The sequence below is a fragment of the Talpa europaea genome (assembly GCF_964194135.1).
Source record: "Talpa europaea genome assembly, chromosome: 2".
Classification (NCBI taxonomy): domain Eukaryota; kingdom Metazoa; phylum Chordata; class Mammalia; order Eulipotyphla; family Talpidae; genus Talpa; species Talpa europaea.
Genome location: NC_140068.1, coordinates 42,999,654 through 43,020,025, shown reverse-complemented (window position 1 = coordinate 43,020,025; position 20,372 = coordinate 42,999,654). Strand labels below are relative to the sequence as shown.

Here is a 20,372-nt window from a genome sequence, read left to right as displayed (position 1 = left end):
CAAGAAAATTGAAACTCCCAGGAAAACAAGCTTCAGCTGACAACATCCCTTGCCAGAGGTTAGATGTCGGAGCAAGACTACAGATCTAGGGGCCCAATCTTGGGCACTTGGGGGACAAGGGGAAAGGAACTGTCTCTGGGCACAATGGCTGGAGTGGGTGTTCCCCAGCTTCTCATGGTCTCTAGTTGCCTGGGTGCAAGTCAGGATTCATGTGGTGGGTCATTTGTGCTCTTTGGTGTCTGAATGGGATAACTTGTGAGTCATTGCTTGGATTGACATAAAGCTGCAGCTCCAGCGCCTGGGCTGTCTCTAAAGAAGGAGAACAGGTGGAGCCAGGTCAGATGGTGAGAATTTTCCACTTGATGGTAGTGATAGCCTGGAATGTCTAGGATGGTTTATTTGCTTCACAGACGACCCACTCACCCACTCGTCAGCATAGGAAACAATGGTGTAGGTCCAGGCTAAGCGGGATGCCCCACCGTCTGCTTCCCCTTCAATGTTTCAGATACTGATGCTTTTATGGGAGCATTCACTGAATTGCTGGGTAATTGACTACAAAAGACTTGCACATGTTTATTTGAAGCATTCTTATTTCTCTGTTTTTAAGGTAGTTATATTTTGACATCTTTTTTTTTTTAAAGATTTATTTATTTATTTTATTTATACAAGCATTGGGTACAGTCAGAAGCACGGGAGGGTGAGAGAATTCACCAGAGCCAGAGTGGGGAGCAGAGCAGGCAGAAGGAGCGAATTACACTGCTGAGGGGAGCAGCGGGCGGCAGGAGAGGTCTGCGCGCCATGCGGGACCCTCCTCCGGTGGCCGGGGAGCAGCCAGGGATTGAACCGGCACTGCAGAGGCTGCGGGCAGCTTCGCAACCCAGCGCTCAACCGCTGCGCCACCGGGGAGGCCCTTGACATCTTTTTGATTGCTGTCGTTACATAGGAAGACTGATCCAAGATACCTCTCATCTTAGCAATTGTTTTTAAAGTCTGCTATGGCTATATCATGATGCCCCATATTTACACAAAACTTTATGTACAAAAAACATCATCACATGTTTTCTATTGGATATACACAGCCATCGTGAGGGGTGAGCAGGGATTATAACCCTCTTTTTACAGATGAGGACGGGGGGAGGTTGAGGAGTGGATGAATGCCTGTGTCACCAGCTGACTCTAAGGCCATGTTCTCTCATCTGCATTTTGGGCATGAAGTCCAAGGGGACCCATGATTTTGGAGCTGCTGCTAGGAAACTGTACTGACTGCGCCGCTCACATCGTGCCATTCACATTGCATCTTATCACGCTGCACCTCACAACTCCAGGGCGGTGATCACTGCCTCCGCTCTACTCACGAGAGACGTGAGCTCGCGGCTAAGCAGCTAACCTGAGTGAGGGAGCGGTGGGCCTGGAGTTCGACCTGGCTGCCCACCTCCCCAGCTGATGCTCTTAGCCAGTAGCTCGCTTGTTCTCTCCCACAAGGAAAGGTGAAATGATTAGATCACAGCAACATCCGTTTTAATGCATTTACAAACAGTTCTCGTCTCCACTTTTGGACAAAGGCCAAACTAGAGAACTTTCCTGAACATACTTGTTTTTTATTTTTTTTTACAAAATCAGACACATGTGAGAAGTCAGTCAGTACTTGCCTCCTGGACGAGAATGAGACTAGAAGTCTTAATTATCATTTGACCTGCACATTAATTGAGCTACCTTTAAGAATCTGTGGAATTGATGTGGCATGTCATAGGGTTAATTTAAGGTCTTATGATGTTAACAAAGCCACATGATGACTTATGGAATGCTAGGACTTTGGTATAATAGCTGTTTGTTAACAAGAATAGTCCATTCTTTACCTGTGGACCTAAGCAGACTTTCCTTGTTTTCATCTCATGCTGCCGTGTGCAGAACCAGGTTCTCTGGTGGGAGATGAGGCCTAACAGGGATTAGATGAGCTACTGATATAATGAAACTTACAAGACAAATGGTGCCACACTGGTTAGTGTTGCTTTATGTTCTGGTTTAAAAGAAAAAACTTGGGCCTCCCTGGTGGCCCAGGGGTTAAAGTCTCAGTGCTATCAAGCTATCGCCAGGCACTGTGGCATGAGTTCGATCCCCCACCAGGAAGCTGACCCACATGGCACAGCAGACCTCTCCCGTCTCTTCTGCTGCTCCCCTCAGGAGTGTATTTCAGTCAGTCTGCCTGTTCTGTTCCCCGCTCTGTCTCTGGTGGATCCTCTCATCCCCCACACCTCTGGCCTGCACCCCAGTTCTTGTATGCATAAATAAAATAAACCTTAAAAAAAAAGAAAAAATCTTACAAATATGCTTCTATCCTAGCTGACTGCTACATTGAGAAACTTGGTTGATTTGCCACTAACGAGAAGTAAGTTCCTGAACATCGGTGCCCTTCCCCTCTTCTGCACAGTGATGGAACAGCACATGGGGGACAAGGACGTCTGCACCAACATCGCCAGGATATTCAGGTAGGCAGAGCAGGAAGACAAAGTTGTCTTAGGAAATAATGACTAAGTGCCCGGTTGTCTTTAACGTGTGTATGTGTGGGTGGCAAGGGATCCTGGTTTTGTGATTTTACTTCTAGAAAAAAAGGGGAATTTGGTGGCCCACATTTAAAATAAATGATTTAAACTAATGATCCCATTTCCTGTGTTTCTGCTATGATTCTAACCTCTTCGATGGTAAGTTATTTTAGTTCTTTGGTGAGTTTTTACAAAACAAATAAGCAAACAAAACTTCCTCTCAGCTTACTGGAGGTAGAGAACTAAATCACAAAGCAAGCTTTGTGATACACTTGGAAACAAGAATTAAGAGTTTTGACTAAGGGGCCATTGCTGAGAATGTCTGGTCTGGCTTAAGTTGTTGCAGAAGGTGTTTAATTTCAGCTATTTGGCTGAAGTTGGCTGGTGTATTCCTTAGTCATGTTCACACTTACTTTACTCCAGAAGTGATGATCATCTGAATGCAGGTTGCCTCAGAGCAAGATGCTGTTAAATTTTCAGAACTGTCTTTAAATTTTGCATTTCTGTTTTTCCCCCTGCTGCTACATTACCAGTGTTTTTACATAATGATCCTTCTCAAGAGACCGGGGTCTTTCTTGAACTGTGATGTTATAGTTGTTTAAAGAAATACAAATTTTCCTGAAGAATGAACTAGTCATTGACCCCAGTACAAGGGTGTGAGTCTAGATTTGATCTCTTAGCACCAAGATTTCCTGAGCTATGGTCTGGGTCCATTGTGAAGCACTGAAAATCAATGAGTTTCTTTTTTGTCTATGATGGCATGTGGGGATCTAATTTTCCGCATGGACTGTCAATTGTCGCAGCATCTTGTACTAAACACGAACCATAAGTTTTTACACTGATTTTAATGGGCCAAGTCAGTCACACACAAGGCTCAACATACTTATAAGTCTCTTTCTAGGTGTTCTGTTGGCCATTCTCACACCAGTACCACACTGTTTTTCTTTTAAGTCTTGCTATAAGATAAAATGAATCCCTCACTTCTTATCTACTCTAAGATTCAAATTCTTTTTTTCCATTTGAATTGGAGAATCATCAGAGATTAGTATAGGAACTTTGGGGTTTTATTGGAAATATAATGAATGTGTAGATTAATTGGAGTGGGATAGGGGCAATTGGCATCTTTGTGACATGGAGTCATTCATTCATTCATAAACATTTATGGTGTCTTTTATGTCTTTCAATTAAAATTTTGTAATTTTCTCCCAGAAAGATTTTACTTGTCTTTTGTTCAGATTTACTTCTTCATGTTTGTTTTCTATTTTATTCCTTCTCTTTGGTCCTTATTAGTCCCTTTCTTCTACCGTGTTTAGATATACTTTCTTCTGTTTTAGTTAGAAACTCATTTCCTACCTCTTCAGATTTCTTAAGGCTACATATTTTCCTCTAAATACTGTCTTAACTATAGCCCACATATTTCAATTAGTTATATTTTTGTTATTCAAATCTAAGTGGTTTTTTATTTTCATATTTTTGTGATGTATATACGGTGTTTTGAGTTTTCTAAAAATGTTTTTTAAATGTTGTTTTGCATTGATTTCTAATCTAATTGTACTTTGACCATAGAATATGATCTGTGAGATACCAGTTCTCTGAAAATTTACTGAGACTTATTAAGGGCTTAGTACATGGTCAAGTTTTTAAAATATTAATAACATTTTATTTATCAATGAGAGATTCATAGATATCTCTCATTAATATGAATAATTTAATGCAGGTTTGCTAATGTTACCTTGTGGATTTTGCTTTAGAAGTTTTGAAGCTCTTTTGAATACTTTGCCTTAAAATCCATTTTGCCTGATACTAGTATATCACTACTAACCTACAGTATGTTTAAGGAGTTAAACATTTGCTTCTGATGGGGCCCCAGGATATCCCCTGGATGGTATACAACCAGATTTTGTCTAAATTTATTTGTGTTTTCTGGACAGTAAACACAAGGACAGTATAAAATCATACCATATACATATGTTAGAATGGTCCAGTTTCTATTTTTCAAAGGACTTTTTAATTCCCTGCTGCATGGCCTCAGAGTCTAGAAGAGACAGCAAACCTCCTAGAGGTTTCTCTGGAATGGTGGGTGGGATATTTCTAGACTCATTATTATGAACTGGGCAACATTTTGAAAGTCTGTTTTTAAAGTAACATTGTGTATATTGAAATTTTATACACATACAGAGCTTATTCTATTTTCCCATTTGATATTTCTGCAGCAAACTTACATCTTACCATGACTGCTGTGTAGCCTTGGCCAACTATTCCAGTTGTTATGCCTTATTTTTGAATCTGATAAACAAATACCAGAAGAAACAGGTCAGTTCTTCATGCATTTGATTCTTCAATGTGCCTTTGCACTGGTGGGTTTGTGTAAACTCATAATGAATGATTTTACATTGTAAATGCGCAGGTTTCTGTTGGAAACTGCCTCAGGAGGCAAAGGGCTACCTGCAGGAGTTATATGTGTATGGGGCATGTGTGAGTATGTGTGGAGGGAGTAGTCTGAGGCAGAAACAGTCTCAATAGGATGTCAGTGTGGTAGGAAGATTCCTAATGTAGGGAGGACTGGTGACTGCCCCAGTGTCATTATTCCCAGTGATCTGTAGACCCTACATGAGGTTCACCATGGGGTTGGGTGAGGGTCCACAAGTTATTTCCAAGCTTCACCCCAGGTCTTTTGTGTGAGATGAATAGGGATGGGCCTGCCCTCTGCACTTTAAGAAAAACCATAGAGTCTCGAATCTCCCCATACAAATGAAAATTTGGGGTTCTCCCTACACTGGACACACTGAAAATTCTTCTAGTCCTGTATTGCTCTGCTTCTTTGACCTTGCTGTTGTATTTAGAAGAAGTAACTTCTGGATAAGTATCCTAATGGATTGGGGAAAAAAAATCTATAGAGTGATTTAAAAAAAGGAAGAACTCATAGGTGAGTTTCCCCTTAACAAAATTATAACAGCACAAAAATAAATTTTTATTATACATTTTAAAATATTCATTAAGTGCAAATGTACTTTTATTCACCTTCATAAATGATTAAAGTGACATCAACTTTTTAGTGAGACATTACACACAAATACAATGTATTTATTTAAAATACAGTAAAATTCAGTTCCCCACTCTGTCTCTGGTGGATCCTCTCACCCACCGTATCTCTGGCCTGTACCCCAGCTCTTGTATGCATAAATAAATAAATCTTTAAAAAAATAAAAATAAAATACAGTCAAATTTCAAAATCACATACTTTCACCAGTTTAAAACAATAATTTATGTGTATACTAAGGATATTTTAATTAAGAGATTTGTGTTGGTTTATATTAGTCATATCAAAATCATCTAAAAAGATAATCCTGTTTGCTACAAATGGTTTTGAACTTACTCTGTTCAGCCAACTATTTCTGCTAAAAGTGACTAAATTTGTCAAATATTACACTGTTAGTAGCTATTTATTAAAAGGATACTGGTCTCTTTTTAGGTTATATAAATGATAGAGAAATTTCAGTGCTTTTATTATACCATTCCTACATTTTAAAGATTATAAAATCTTGCCTAAAGTGTTAGTAAAGTTTTAGTTTTTAAAAATGAATTTATGAATATGTACTTGAATTTCTGATTGCATATTTTGAACTACAGGTGCATTCCCCTGTGCTTTTTGTATTTTCTCTAAATTATATACTTTGAAAGATTTAAAAGTACAAAAAGTTGCCATGTCAGGTAAAAAATAAATTTAATTAATCTACTTTAGAGTATTCACAAGCTGCTATTAATTTGTCAGCTAAGCATTTATTAATTTAGATTTTGGTGGAATGTATTATCCAAACTATAAATTTTTGGACACATGAATTAACCCAATGAAAAGTATAGGCACTCCTCTTCCTGATTGAATTTTTTTTTTTTCAGGAAAAATTTTGAAGGTAGAAAAGATAGTTTACTATAGCATTATAAGAATTCTTTTATATCTTATACCTAAAAAGAGATTTAGTTATGGATTTTAGTTTGTAATATTATTTAATGGGTTTACATTATGGGTTTTCATTGTAATTTTATTTGACCATGATTAATTTTTGCTTTGGTGTTTTTGGTCTTGGACAAGACCTCTATCTGGAGAAGACCTCTTTTCCTTGCACTAGAATTTGCAAATGTAGGTGAAAGAGAACACTTCTGTTTAACAGTTTGATTTCAAGTTATATAATAAACTGTACTTTATGAAAAGGGGAGTAAAACCCATTAGTTGAATACTGACAAAATAACCTTCTTGTTCTGTGGCATTACTAGTAAATACTATTTGTTTCTCTGATTATGGTTTAGATAGATAAGCCATATTGAACAGATAAAAATCCTGGTATTTTGTCACTATGAGACCCTTGCGATATCAGTATAGTTAAGGGTAGGCTTTTTCTAGCTCAAGAAACTAAATGTCTTAAAGTTTAAGTGGCATAAACTTTTACCATACTTCTCACTTCTCACTTTTCGATTTAAAACAGCAAATTGGCACATACAAGCCACATTTTTCTCTGTTGATTTACATTATAATTTTATGTTCTTATTAAAATTATTTTGGCCTAAATAAAAATGAAGAGCATCTTGCAAAACTATGTACAGTAACATATTGTTTATTTAGAGCCATCGAGAAAATGCATAACTTACCACCTTAATCACCAAATTTAATCATTGTGGTAAATTCATATTCAATATATTATTTATTTCCTTGCCTTCTTAAAAGATATTAAAAATAATTTAACCTCTTTTGGGGCCTCCCTGGTTGAGCAAGGGTTTATTAAAGACAGCATAATGAAGCTATCTGCAGCCACTGCAGCACAAGTTCGATCTCCGGCCAGAGAGGTGACACACATGGCACAGCAGACCTCTCCTGTCTTGGCTGCTGCTCCCCTCAGCAGTGTATTTCATTAGATTTTCCTGTTCTGCTCCCCACTCTGTCTCTGGTGAATCTTCTCACCCCCCACACCTGTGGCCTGCACTCCAGTTCTTGTATGTATAAATAAATAAATCTTTTTAAAAAATAATAATTTAACCTCTTTTTGATGCCAGAGATCACTATTCTAAGCATTAATTACCCCTACAGTGGATATTTCTCCCACATTGGGAGCTTGAGTCTTTTGATGAGGTCCTTCAAATAACAATCTGGTGTCCTCTTTTTTACAGATTTCTCTCTTCCCTTTCTTTTGCCTTTTAACTCTGCCCTTGGTAATCTTTACCTGCCTTTTGCAATTACTTGTTTGCAATTGCTTCCCTGCAATTAGCAGGGAAACCAAACTTATTAACAGTTACACCTAAAAAGTGTTGAATTGAATGTGAATAGGCTCTTAGTGAGAAGGGCCAAAGGGGACACTTTCATGAAATGTCTCTTGTCACTTCTCAGCTTCAAAAGCCAATTCATATTTCAAGATGTGACTCATGTTCCCCTTCTCTGTGAAGCCTTCCAGAACCAGTCAGTTCCTCCCTCATCAGTGCATCATTTTAACGTTAACATAGCTAGCACACCCAGAGCTGAAGGTACGCAGTCTGTCTGTTAGGGGGAAAAAGGCCGTTCAAAATCGGGGCTGCTCTATAACATGTCCAGGATCTTAACCACTTCACTATTATTAAGAAAAATTATCCAAAACTTAGAAATGAGGTGTGGGGTGAGAGGCTGCATGTCGTGACCAAGTCAAGCAGGTGCATTGTTTAACGGGGAGGGCTTAATTCTGGAAAAGAATGTATCTGTGTTTAAACTTGCTATTTACTATTTGATTAGAACCCAGACACTATAAAGTTACACATTAATTTGTAGATTTCTGTCTGGTAGAGAATATAACCTCAAAAGTTATGTTTTTATTACCCTGTAAGGCATTAGCCAGGTGTGTATCTAACCTAGTCATGGTATTCTAACATTTAATTTAATGCCTATAAATGCTTAGTTCTTCGATTATCCTTGGAGCCAATGTGACCATTGTATTGGCTCCCTCGTTAACAAAATAAAAAATTGTTGAAAATTGTGATAACTTTATTTACATATGAGAGTCATGTATTAACTTTTTAAAAATTATACTTTGATTCTGTTCTGGCTTTTACTTACAAAGTAATGAATATTACAGTTTTGAACCATCTTTGATTTTTTTTTCTAGTAAGAAAGATAGATGCATGATTTAGATTTTCCACAAACACAAAATATTTTAGAATAGCAGGGAAATTGGTAAGGCTACAAGGAAGTAGTTATGTGTCCCAACTACTTCCTAAAATTATTAACCAAGAACTCCCATAGGTTGTAAAAAGACATTTCCTCTGCAATTCTCTAAATGGTAATCATTAGTGGAGCCGTGTCCCTGCTGCTAAGGGCCCCTAGCGGATGCAGGCCTTCTTTTGATAAACCTGAGATGATGGCATCGTGGGCTGATGATAAGCGCTGAAAGAATAAGTTTTGAGTATATGAGATGTTTTGGAATCTGTGAAGTATTATGAAATATTTTTTCTAGTGCTCTATTACTTTTTCCTTAAATAATTTACTTTTTTCTTCCTAGTTTGGAAGAGGAAATAGTAAGAATTTCCTCCAGCCTTTGTTTTTCACACTGGTGGGCTGCCATACTCAACACAGAAAGGATGGGTTTTACATCACTTCAGCCCAGCACAGCATCTTAGGTTCATGTTCCTGTGGGTCCAGATGGCCAGATGAATATGATTTGTTTTTCCTCTTTTCCTAGTTATGGGGTGGGGGTCAGTCTCCCCAGAGGGTCAGTAGGCTTTTCTCAGTAGATCCAGAGGAGCCTCTTGTCACCTTGGTGTGGGAACCAGAGGTCAATAAGATCCTATGAAACTTGGAAAGTCTACTACCATTATGTAAAGAATGCAGACTGTGAGCCTCCCTGGTGGCCTAGCAGTTAAGTCTCAGCACTACCACCGTGATGGCCTATGTTCGATCCCTGACCAGGGAGCTACTCACATGGTGCGCAGACCTCTCCTGCCGCCCGCTGCTCCCCTCAGCAGTGTATTTCAGTACCTCTGCCTGTTCTGCTCCCCGCTCTGTCTGTGGTGAATTCTCTCACCTCCCGCATCTCTGGCCTGCACACCCCAGTTCTATGAAAAATAAAATAATATCTAAAAAAAAAAAAATGCAGATTTGGGGTCAAGAGCAGTGAGGGCCCTGAAGTCTAGGAGGAGCTTCTTTTGCCTAAGTCCTACCATCATGTCCTAAGCTTCTGTCCTTTTCCTAATTGAAGAAGCAATCACTGCTCTCCCTTTTATGATCTAAAGGAATGTACTCGGGGGTCTCATTAAGTTCTGGGTTTATCAGCAAACCTGTTCTCTCAATCTAAGGATCTCATCTTTACTTTCAGAGTAAGGATGAGGTTCCCCAATTTGTCTTCCATGTGACGTCTCCCCCTCTTTGTTCTCATACCAAAACACAGGATAAATACGCCTTGTCTGCTCTGTTATTCTTCAGAATTTACAACCATATGGATTCTCCAGATGTATATTGTTATATTGTTTTTCCTCTGCTAACCCATCCAATGCTGGCTTTGATTACTTGTCCAGCCCAGAAAGAACCCAGAAGGATAGGGGATGAGTTCCTTTGTGCCCCAACACTAGAAATAAAAGTAATTTCCAGAATTCTCACACTATGTTCATCTATAGTGATTAAAAAACTGCTGGACCTGGGATTTACTTGGACTTTCAGGCTTAAAACTGATCTTGGAAACATCTGTCAGCCCTCTAGTAACTTTTAAAACCTTATTACCTCCTACCAATATTTTGTTTCCATTTCTATGAAAAACATTTCTCCAGTACTAACTGGGGTTGTGGATATAAGACTGAAAATTTTGTAGCCTCTTAACCTTAGCTACTACCTGTTGTGACAGGAACTTTGTTGCTGCTTTGCGACGGGAACCGATGAGGGACACAGTAGTCGTGGAGCAGGTTTACAAGGCAAGACTCTGCTACTTGAGCAGAAGTTCTTGTGCCATTTAATGAAAGCATACAGACTAGTAAAAGCTGATCATGTGACAATGGTATGAGGAATAAAGTCTGGAGGGTAGAATAGGAATTGGGGATAAAGTTTTATGAGGCATAGGGAAGGGGACATCATGGTCATACGTCAAGAGCCATTTGCCATTTGCGTCAGCAAAGTATTTGATGTTATCACAGGCAGAGTTATCCCGAGACCACCATGGAGATAGTCACGTAATCAGACCAACAGCGGCCTAGGCGTTCCGAGGACTGCCTCATAATATGAGCTATACTCTATAGGTAGTCAAGGAATTCTCTGCTGCGATTTGTAGATAGCAAATAGGTCACAGTTGCCCATGAGTGCCCAGCTAGTAGCCAGCTCATAGGAACCTACAATCACCAAGTGATGAAACAATCAGAAAAAATCTGTACACCTGATCATAATTCTTAGCAATTAGTGTTGCCTCCATCTTCAAAGTTCAAATCCTATGCTTGGAAACAGGACTTTCAGTTTTTTGAGTTACTTTTAAATTAAAGCATGTTTAAGCTAACAGTATTTTAAGAGACATAGAAACAAAAATCTCAGAGGACAGATAAAAGAAAAGCCCTTTCTAGTAATAAGTGAGCTTCAGACACTGGTCCGAGTGTGTCCTCAGGAGAGGTGAGCACGGGGCTTTCTCCTGATGGGCCCTCAGAACTGCCTGCCAGTGGAGGGCTCCTTCACCTCAGTCGGCTGGACAATCCACCAAAATTGAAACCACCACCAATTTTATTGCAATAATGTTGAAATGTTCCTGCAGATGTCCTACTTTGAGTAAGCAAATACTCATACCTAAAAGTTGTCATTTTGCAAGAGATGTATTTTGAGGGAAATGAGTCCACTGAGCACAAGCCACAGTCTGGCCCATACCACCTCTCCTTGCCCTTGGCCCTTCCGTGACATGGGCCTGTATATGACGTTTGTGTAAGGGCAGGGGGTTCTGGTTCTGGTTCATCAACAGTCTCAGAGAAAAGGAATCCAGCTCTTACACAGGTTTCTTCAGGGAGAACAAGGGGGAACTTTTTTGGCTTATATCTATGAGGTTAATTTGTCCAAGATCCTAGTACAACTAATAATTCCAGTTCCCATCCACACAAAAGCTGAGACTGTAACACAATGTTTCAGTCTGCTTGATGCCATTTGAAAGCTAAACTATAGCATTAGGTAAAGTCTCCATTTAAAAAGCTGACCAAAATGCAATTAACTGACAAATCTCATTTAAGAAATGTTCACATATTGTATGTATTTGGTGCAAACTGCATTTGGTACAACCCAAATGTGCAAACAGATGGACTTAATAATGAAGGATTAAGCGGGGTGGATATCAGCCTTGCAAAGCAGAGCTTGCCTTAGGAGGTGCCTCTGACGTCAGAGCTGCTGCATTTAGCATCTCAGCAAAATTTTTCTGGGTTTGTTTATTGGAAGGACATGAAGGGATTTCCCCCATTTCTTCTGTAAACATCTATGGGGCAAGGGCACTGGTAAAATGTCTCCAATAAGACCTACAAAACTGGAAATATTTTGCAAAGGTCACGGTTCCCAGAGAATAATAATAACCTTTATCTACATAACCATCACTTGTGTGCATTGAACAACTGTCTCTCTAACCCTTTCCACTTGTAAATATGGCCAATTTGGGCATTTTAGAAATGGAACTTCTAAAAGTGCAAGACCATCATCAGAGCGTTGGTACAGTCTGGGAATCACCTGACATGTCCTGGCTTGTGTTGCTTTGAAAGTCACACCTCCCTCGTTCCATTTAGACTTCTGTCAGGGTAAGCAGCCGGCTGTATGCAGCCTTGTCCTAACTGGGAACACTGTCAGCTTCGGAGTGCTTAGGCCCTGTGGTATGGAAAACGAGACCTGGATTCTCTGGAGAATGTGGGCTGAAAACGAAAACATCTGCCATTTTCCTGGATGTTCATCTCTCAGGCCCCCACAGCCCTTCAGCAGTCCAGAGCTACTGTGACCTCCTCTCCTTTCCTTCTTCTGAGGCAGGCGAGGATTGGCCCGGAGGTGCCACCCACCCTTTCCCTAGTGCCTTTATATGGCGACTTGGCTGCCAGCTCGCCCTGTGCCTCCTGCCTGGCAGGAGCGTGCCCTGTGGCTCTCTTCCCAGCGCCCCCGCAGGCACATTCTCAGCGGGCGCCACAGCATTTGGCTGAGCTCACTCCTTTTCTCAGCCTTGGCCTCAGTCTGCACCCCTGACCGGGCCGGCAGCACAATGAGCCCTTAGCTTGTTCATTCTTTCCAGCTCCTGCTGCTTTGCCCTTGTGGAACTAACTCTCCCCCAACTCAGCACGCAACCCAAATGCCTGATTTATGTCTGCTGACTTAAAAAAAGAGTGGTGCACAGTGAAACCCTAGCATCTGCCTGGGGCTTTTGAGTGATAGCCGTGTTCAGAGGCTTCTAGTGGGTGCCCAGAGGATGAGGGCTGATGGAAGCATCAACTATGATCTCTCCTAGTTTCTATGTGATTTTTTTCCTACTTAGATTCTGGGGTTTGAGTCCCAGAACATCAGATTCTTCTGTTTTGTCTGGTTCGGCATTTATGGAAACTGTTGACCCATGCTCAGTATCCTAGGGTTAATCAGCATTTCTGCAGCCCTGTAGCCTGTCCTCCAGAGTGGTGGAAGTCATCTGTTCTTCATCCCACCTGTAAACTCAATTCATACTGAAGTTTTGTTTGATGGTGGGAAACTGGGAAAACATTGCAAATTGCAAGTCCTGCTTCAGCTCTCAGATGCAGGTTCTAAGAGGTTTTTACCAATTTTTAAACAGGGCATCTTGATTCATTTTAATTTTCTGGTTAAGAGAGTGTTCTGATATGAAGCCCAGTTCCAACTCCTTCCATGTTAACCCACTGGAAAAAAATCTTTCTAAAACCATTCTTTTTTTACTTAGTAAAAGTAATCTTCTCTTAAGAGGAATCTGCTGAATGTAGTTTATTATTTTTCTGACAGTTTGATACGGTTCCTTCCCTGTAGTCAACATTTATGCACATCCGTTATTTTAAGGTACATTAGGAAGGTGTGGGATTACTACTGCTTCCTCTGGCTGCCTGTGTGCAGGGAGTAATGTGGGCCATTCAGAAGTGGTCGCACGGGACCAGACGATGCATTATTAGATGCTGGCTTTGACATTTAATAAGTTTTGGATGACTTTGAGCTAGGGATGGATGGTGAGAATGGTGCTTCTCGAAGTGGTGTTAACACTAATTTGGGGGGAAGAGCCCACAAAGGTCTCTGAGTCCACAAAGAGGTTAGACGGGCGTGGGCGACTTTGAGATGACAGAGTGGATATTTCTTGGTGACTAGCTGAGAAAGGGAGTGAGATAGGGAACACTCATAGATGCCTTCAGGGCTGGGTCTGGGGGTTGGGGAGATAAGGGTGGTGGGGAATGAGGAGATGGGCAGAAAGTGGTTTTGGAATCCACCTGTATGCACAGAAGTGGTTGTCCAAGTCTTGCCTCTTGTCTTCTCCATTATTGGACTTTGGAGCCAGTGAGTGTCCTGAAGCCTCAGTTTCCATATCTCTGAGTAGGAGAGCAATCTCCTTAATTGAATGTAGGCCAAGCTTTCACATGTGAAAAATAACTCTCAACCACTGTCACCACTGTCTCCTTTGGAGCTTGACATAGCCATTGTATTCAGCAGTGTCCTGCTTCTTATATTGTTCCAGCTAAAGCCATTTTATTTGCAGTCATATGGAGCCCATTCAGAGCTCATTAGGGCACAATGTATGCTAAACTAAAGAGACTCTCCTACAGGCAGGTGACTGGAATGCACAGGTCAGTCCTCTTACAATAGGTGTACTTGTTTGTCTGACTTCTGGTTGGTCATAGCTGTTGCTAGGCCGATACCATTTTAAGTAAAATTAGAAAGTCAATATGAACTGGTTTTACTAGACTGCCTTCTTTATAAAAAAAGAAAGTAAAGGAAAAAGATTATCTCTACTGATTCATCTTCATTTTGCTGTTTCAAAGCTACATGGCTGTGGTATGAATGTGCAATTCTGTTAGATTTAATTTTGAAATGCTGTAAAGGGCAGTGTTGATGTATCAGCAGTTTTCAGATTGCCTAAGAACAAAGGAAAGACTCTACCTCAGTGGAGAATTATATAGTAATGCTCTATGTAAGTTTTCTGCTGTGGAACTGGTGGTCTCTACACATTGATAGTTTGAACTTTTGTCTAATTTTTAAAAATTTTTGTAGGATTTTGATTAAGTGATACTTTGTAGACAGGATGCGTTGGACTGTGAAACAGTAAATAACCTCTCTACCACACTGTGTAGAGCCGTCCTCTGTGGGTGCAGAGGCCACCTGCTCTGAGCAACAAGGGCGCCTTGCAAAACCCTCTCACCCAGCCTCCTCTCTCAGGATCCCAGATGAGTCAAAACAAGGGCTGGCAGGGGAATAAGGAAACACCACCTCTGCCAATCTCTGTGAGACTGCTTCTATTTTGGCCTATTCCGTGCTCCCTAAATTCATGGAGGATATATTTTGAGAAAGGTGGGGGGAAGGGGAGAAAGAAAGAGAAGAAAAGATGCCTTAGCCAACCGCTGAGAAAAAGGACAGAAACAGTGGGCCTGGAGGTTGCAGGGAGTTGCTGCAGCAGACAGCACAATCTGCGTCTCCCGTTTGTGGTCCCGCATGCCATCCTTCAGTTGGCACGGCTGGATCCACCCCCTCCTTTTCCCATCTGAAGGCAAGGGAAAGTGGTGTCAGGGCAGTGTTAACTCTTCCTGCCCTGGAGCCCAGCTTTCCTTCTTCCCACCTGAGGTTTAATCATCTTGGCTGTGCTAAGGACCCACAGAAATTAGAATCGCAGCATTTTAGAAGTGGAAGGGGCCCAAGGAAAGTTTTCAGAAAAGGAAAACAGCCCTTAGTTTTTGCAGGTTCAGACCACATGTAACTGTGGGTAGAGGTCATTTGAATTTTAAATAATGATGATCTCGAGGGAAACCTGCTTTTACCTACAAGCAGGGATTCTGGTCTCCACATTTCTGGCAGAGCAGCTGGGATAGACTGAGGTGGTACAGGGCAGGGAGGCCCTCAGGGTTGCACTAAAGAGACAAGCAAACAGGGGGAGATGAAGATGAAGCCGCAAGGTCTGGGAAGCAAGAAAGGGAGAGAAAAGAACTGTCTAGCAGGCAGCAGTGATATTTTCAGAGGTACATTGATTAGTGTACAGAATACAATTTTTTATTAAAATTCTTTAAGAAGTCATTTAACAGCGCTTATGTCTCTCTCTTGCTTAATGTGCTTTTGTGGAAATGGGAGAAGAGCACAATCCAGGAAACTCTGTGAAGTCTAGAAATGTTTGACATAACTGCTGTCAAGTGGATAAGGGAGATTGCTCTCCAGATTGCAGAGATGGGAACAGCTTTGTTCAGATTAAAAAACTGGAAGTTATCACCCTTTGTGAATTAACGTGTATATCTAAACATTTGGATGGGTGCCTGGAATAGCATAAGCTCTGTGTTAGTTGCTGCTACTGCTAACTACTGTTGTTATTAATTATTACAATTTTTCAGGGGTAGAACTCATGTAGGGCCTCCCCGGTGGCGCAGTGGTTGAGCGCTGGGTTGCGAAGCTGCCCGCGGCCTCTGCGGCGCCGGTTCGATCCCCGGCTGCTCCCTGGCCACCAGAGGAGGGTCCCACATGGCGCACAGACCTCTCCTGCCGCCCGCTGCTCCCCTCAGCAGTGTACTTCGGTCCTTCTGCCTGCTCTGCTCCCTGCTCTGGCTCTGGTGAATTCTCTCACCCTCCCGCACTTCTGACTGTACCCAGTGCATGTATAAACAAAAAAACAAACAAACAAATAAATAAAACAAACATGCCTCTATTAAAAAAAAAAAAGAACTCATGTAAAGTATCTTTCATCAGAAATCATATATCAAAGCTTATGTGAGAAGTTCCTTATCTAGAGAAGTAGAGACTAATTATCAGAAATACCCTGTGTCCTGGCTGGAAATCCTCTGCTGTTCTGTTGGGTATGGTCAGGGTAGAGAGGTAATTTCCTTCCAGATCCCAGGAAGGAAACTTTGCCTTCAGGAATTATGTGAAGTGGGATTTAAGTAACCACACGTGAAGTGGGATTTAAAATTATGTGTGCCTGTTTTTGATTGAAGACCCACAGGCTTTGACTTCTTTAGGGAGCTGTCTAGTGATCAGAGACAGATAAATGACCCCAGCTCCCAAAGGGGATGGTCCAAGACCCTCTCCTTTTCTCCTTGCCAACCCTACCCATCCTCTGTCCTCCCTTCCACATATCCACATTTCACACATTCATCAAGGTTGCACTCAAGTTCATTGGCAATAACCTTGCTGACTACCCCCTACTGTCACTCAGCATCCTGGTATTCAAACTCTGTTAAAAAATAAAACCCACAAATTTAGAGATCTGTTTGGCTTTATTAAAAGATTCATGAATTTGACAGCATTCACCTAGATACTGCAAGGGGTCACATAAAATGTAGAGTGTTTATAGCCAGGAAGAGGGTGGGGCCAGATGGAAAAGATTGTTTCCAATAAAACCACCTTTCCTCAGGGGAAGGCAGGGGGTCGTCTTGTGCAGATGACCTCACTAGTGCTGATTAAGAACCTCCTGGCTGATTGGTTTAAGGTTACACTTTGGGAGAGGCTGAAACTGCAGTGAGATTAGGTATCAAGTCTGGGTAGGGACCAGGCATGAAGAACTGCATTTTGGACCTGATCTTAAGACCATTGGTCTGCCCACCAGTGGTGCTAATATTTTATTGGTAGTATGTGAAGAGTCCAGAACAATGCCAGAATCATTACCTACTACAATTTGTGGTTTTTCGGTTTTGTCTCATTTAATATCACCACACATTTCCCCTATTTTACAAATGAGTTTGTGGCTAAGCTAAGTCACATGTATGAACCCAGATGGCCTGTATCTCCCGCCGGGTATGGTATTCCCTTTCCATGTCTACCATTTGCTCGGCCCTTTTAGCTTGCTATTTTCCCACATGTTAACCTTGGCTTTCTTCTCAAATAGACTGAAAACTCTTATGTCTATGTTACCACCCAGGCCCCTCTCATTCACAGATTAGCTAAGGACCAGCTTTCTGCCTCCAAGGGGACAGACCAGGAGCAGGTGGGTTCTCCTCACTGGCTGCATTGATTGCACACAAAGCTGTGGTTATATGAATATGAGCTTTCTCCTGGACTGGTTCCACTTCTAGCCATCGTGTTAGACTCGATCCTTTCTCAATATTGGTAGGTGGTTCCCAGCCACACATGCAGCAGCCTAGCTGCTTCTCCACCTGGGCCAAGCACAACTTTGTTTTATTTTTTTTTCCCAAGAGCAAGCTGGAACAAGTTGGTACTGGGGTGGCCCTAGGCAAATCCAAGTCCTGTCCTTTGTCCTTGATGCTCGGCTCTCTTTGCTACCTCCTCCTCCTCCCCCCAGGTCCCACCTGGACCTGCTCCCTGATAAAACCAAGCCCAGCCCTATGCTCTTTGTCCCCTTCATTTAAGACTGCTGATAAATACTAATCTGGTAAATAAAGTCAGGTTTATTGGCATCTCTCTTGGTGACATATTTGCATTTTAAGAGGAGATAATTCCTTAACTGCTCTAAAAGAAAACAAGTGACAGGAGGAGCTTATGAAGTGACAGGCATGTGGGAGGCAGGGCATACAAGGACTCCAGTCTGGGAAAACCTGGGTTCAGTCCTGCCTCCCACCCCTCACTGGCTTTGTTCCTGGGGAGCCTCTCAAGTAGGTTTCTGTCCATAACATAGTACAGTGTCTGGCTGTAGGGTGAGGAAAAATGTCAGGCTTTTCTGCCCTCCCGCCATCAGGATAGATGATGGATCCTTGCGGTCCTGAATGCATGCCTGATGGCGGGCACCTGGAGTAGGGTGTGGGCATAGGTAGATGGGATTCACCTGGGCTGAGACTGGGCTTTTAAGGGTGGCGTCGCGGAGATGCCAGTAGAAGCCGAAAGAGAAGCCGAGGAGAAGCCGAGAGAGAAGCAGAGAAGGCCAGAGAGCCCAGACAGAGTGAAGACTTGCTGGGGGCCGGGAGGCTGGCCTCCCGGCCCCCCCCAGCACCCCTACCTGCTGTGTACCGGGTAAACCCCAATAAAAGCCTGCAAAAAGCCACTGAGGACTCTGACTCCTCCTTTACTGGGTCTGCTGGATCATAGAAAACCTGCCCTGTGGCCTTTCCTGTCCTTGCAATTGGCATAAGTCGGCAAGATGATCCATGCAGACAGGTATTGGAGCCCTCCGAAGACCTGGAGGGAATAAGGAGTAACAGACTGTGTGAGCCTGTGACAGCATTGGAGATGCCATGGCAGCACAGAGGGTGGACAAGGTCCGGGAGCTATGGAATAAGACCACGCCTGGAGGAGGAGACGCCCGAGAGGACCAGCCAACGACCCCATGAGGCAGCAGAATTGTCGGGGAGGAGAGGACTATGATTTGGAGCTCGCTGGTGCTGATGCAGGGAGAGGCCAATGGACTTGGACTAATAAACTTAGACTGATGAACTTGGACAGACAGTCCCGCCAGAAGGCGGAGGACCTTGGCAGGTTATGTTTTTTTTAAGAATCTGGAGGTGGCCAGTGGGCCTTGATGGCCAAAAGCAGCCTATGTATGCCCAGCAGCCAGGCGGAGGAGAAAAGCCAACTGAGAAGGCAAAAGCTGGTGCTGATGCTAAGTTTGGGAAGCCCTGAGCGGCTGTTAAGCAGCCTAAGTATGCTGAAGACCAGTGAGTCTCGTAAAATCACCTGTGGGTGATGCCCTGCTCGTTTTCAAGTGAGGGTGAGGAGCTGAGGACCCCGTCCTTGGGGGACGGGTGGGGAACGTGGCTTGGGGTGGAGCCCAAGCTAAAGAGGGGACCCAAGAGAGGCCGCATGTAGAGTTTGGATCCCCGACCCATGTGCTTGTGCAGTGGGTTGGCCTGAGTGCAGGGGTCTGCGAGTCACATTGGTGGCTATGAAGGCCGAGTGTTGGAGCGACCGCAGACAATCCCTGAGTGTTGGCGATTTGCGAGTGCATCCTGGGGGTGGATGCGGTGTGTGGCTTGTAGCCGAGACTACAGCTAGAGAAGGTCAGGAAGCCTGACGGCTCCTGGCATGTGACAGAGATGTCTGAGTGATTTCCCTTCCCTCGTATGAGCAGTGCCTTCGGCAGCAGATTTGGTGGCTCATCTGCTGGTACCAATAATTGTCTTTTGCCACTAGGTTTATGCCCTGCCTGGACTTATTTCTGTTCTGTTGTATTTTGTTGTTATATTATGATGTATTTGCTTTTGTGGGCCATGGCTGCATTGTTTGTTTGCTAAGAAAATTGTATATATGAAGACTATATGGCAGAAAACCCTGAGGGGGTGGACTGTAGGGTAACGAAAAATGTCAGGCTTTTTTGCCCTCCCGCCATCAGGATAGAGGATGGATCCTTGTGGTCCTGAATGCATGCCTGATGGAGGCACCTGGAGTAGGGTGTGGGCATAGGTAGGTGGGATTCACCTGGGCTGAGACTGGGCTTTTAGGGGCGGCGTCGTGGAGATGCCAGTAGAAGCCGAGAGAGAAGCAGAGAAGGCCGGAAAGCCCAGACAGAGTGAAGACTTGCTTGAGTGAAGGCCTGCCAGCCTCCCGGCCCCCCCAGCAACCCCTGCCTGCCGTGTACCTGGTAATCCCAATAAAAACCTGCAAAAAGCCACTGAGGACTCTGACTCCTCCTTTACCTGGTCTGCTGGATCATAGAAAACCTGCACTGTGTCCTTTCCTGTCCTTACACTGGTGCAGTGAGCAACAGCCCCCGGAGCAGGGGTGCCCCTCTCTAAGTATTCCGTGAAGGTCTGTCTCCCAGGAGACCT

The 20,372-nt window shown here is 42.8% G+C and overlaps 1 protein-coding gene across 2 annotated transcripts in view; it reads left to right on the top strand.

Annotated features, from left to right (window-relative positions):
- Positions 1 to 20,372, top strand: part of ARMC2 (armadillo repeat containing 2) — a gene marked incomplete at its 3' end in the record, with an annotated part of 101,558 nt that overhangs the window by 59,299 nt on the left and 21,887 nt on the right. For both annotated transcript variants that reach the window (XM_084228585.1, XM_084228584.1), the window contains 2 exons: positions 2,341 to 2,486; positions 4,754 to 4,853. In XM_084228585.1, coding sequence (XP_084084711.1) covers positions 2,341 to 2,486; positions 4,754 to 4,853 — 246 coding nt within the window. The remainder of the gene's footprint in view (positions 1 to 2,340; positions 2,487 to 4,753; positions 4,854 to 20,372) is intronic.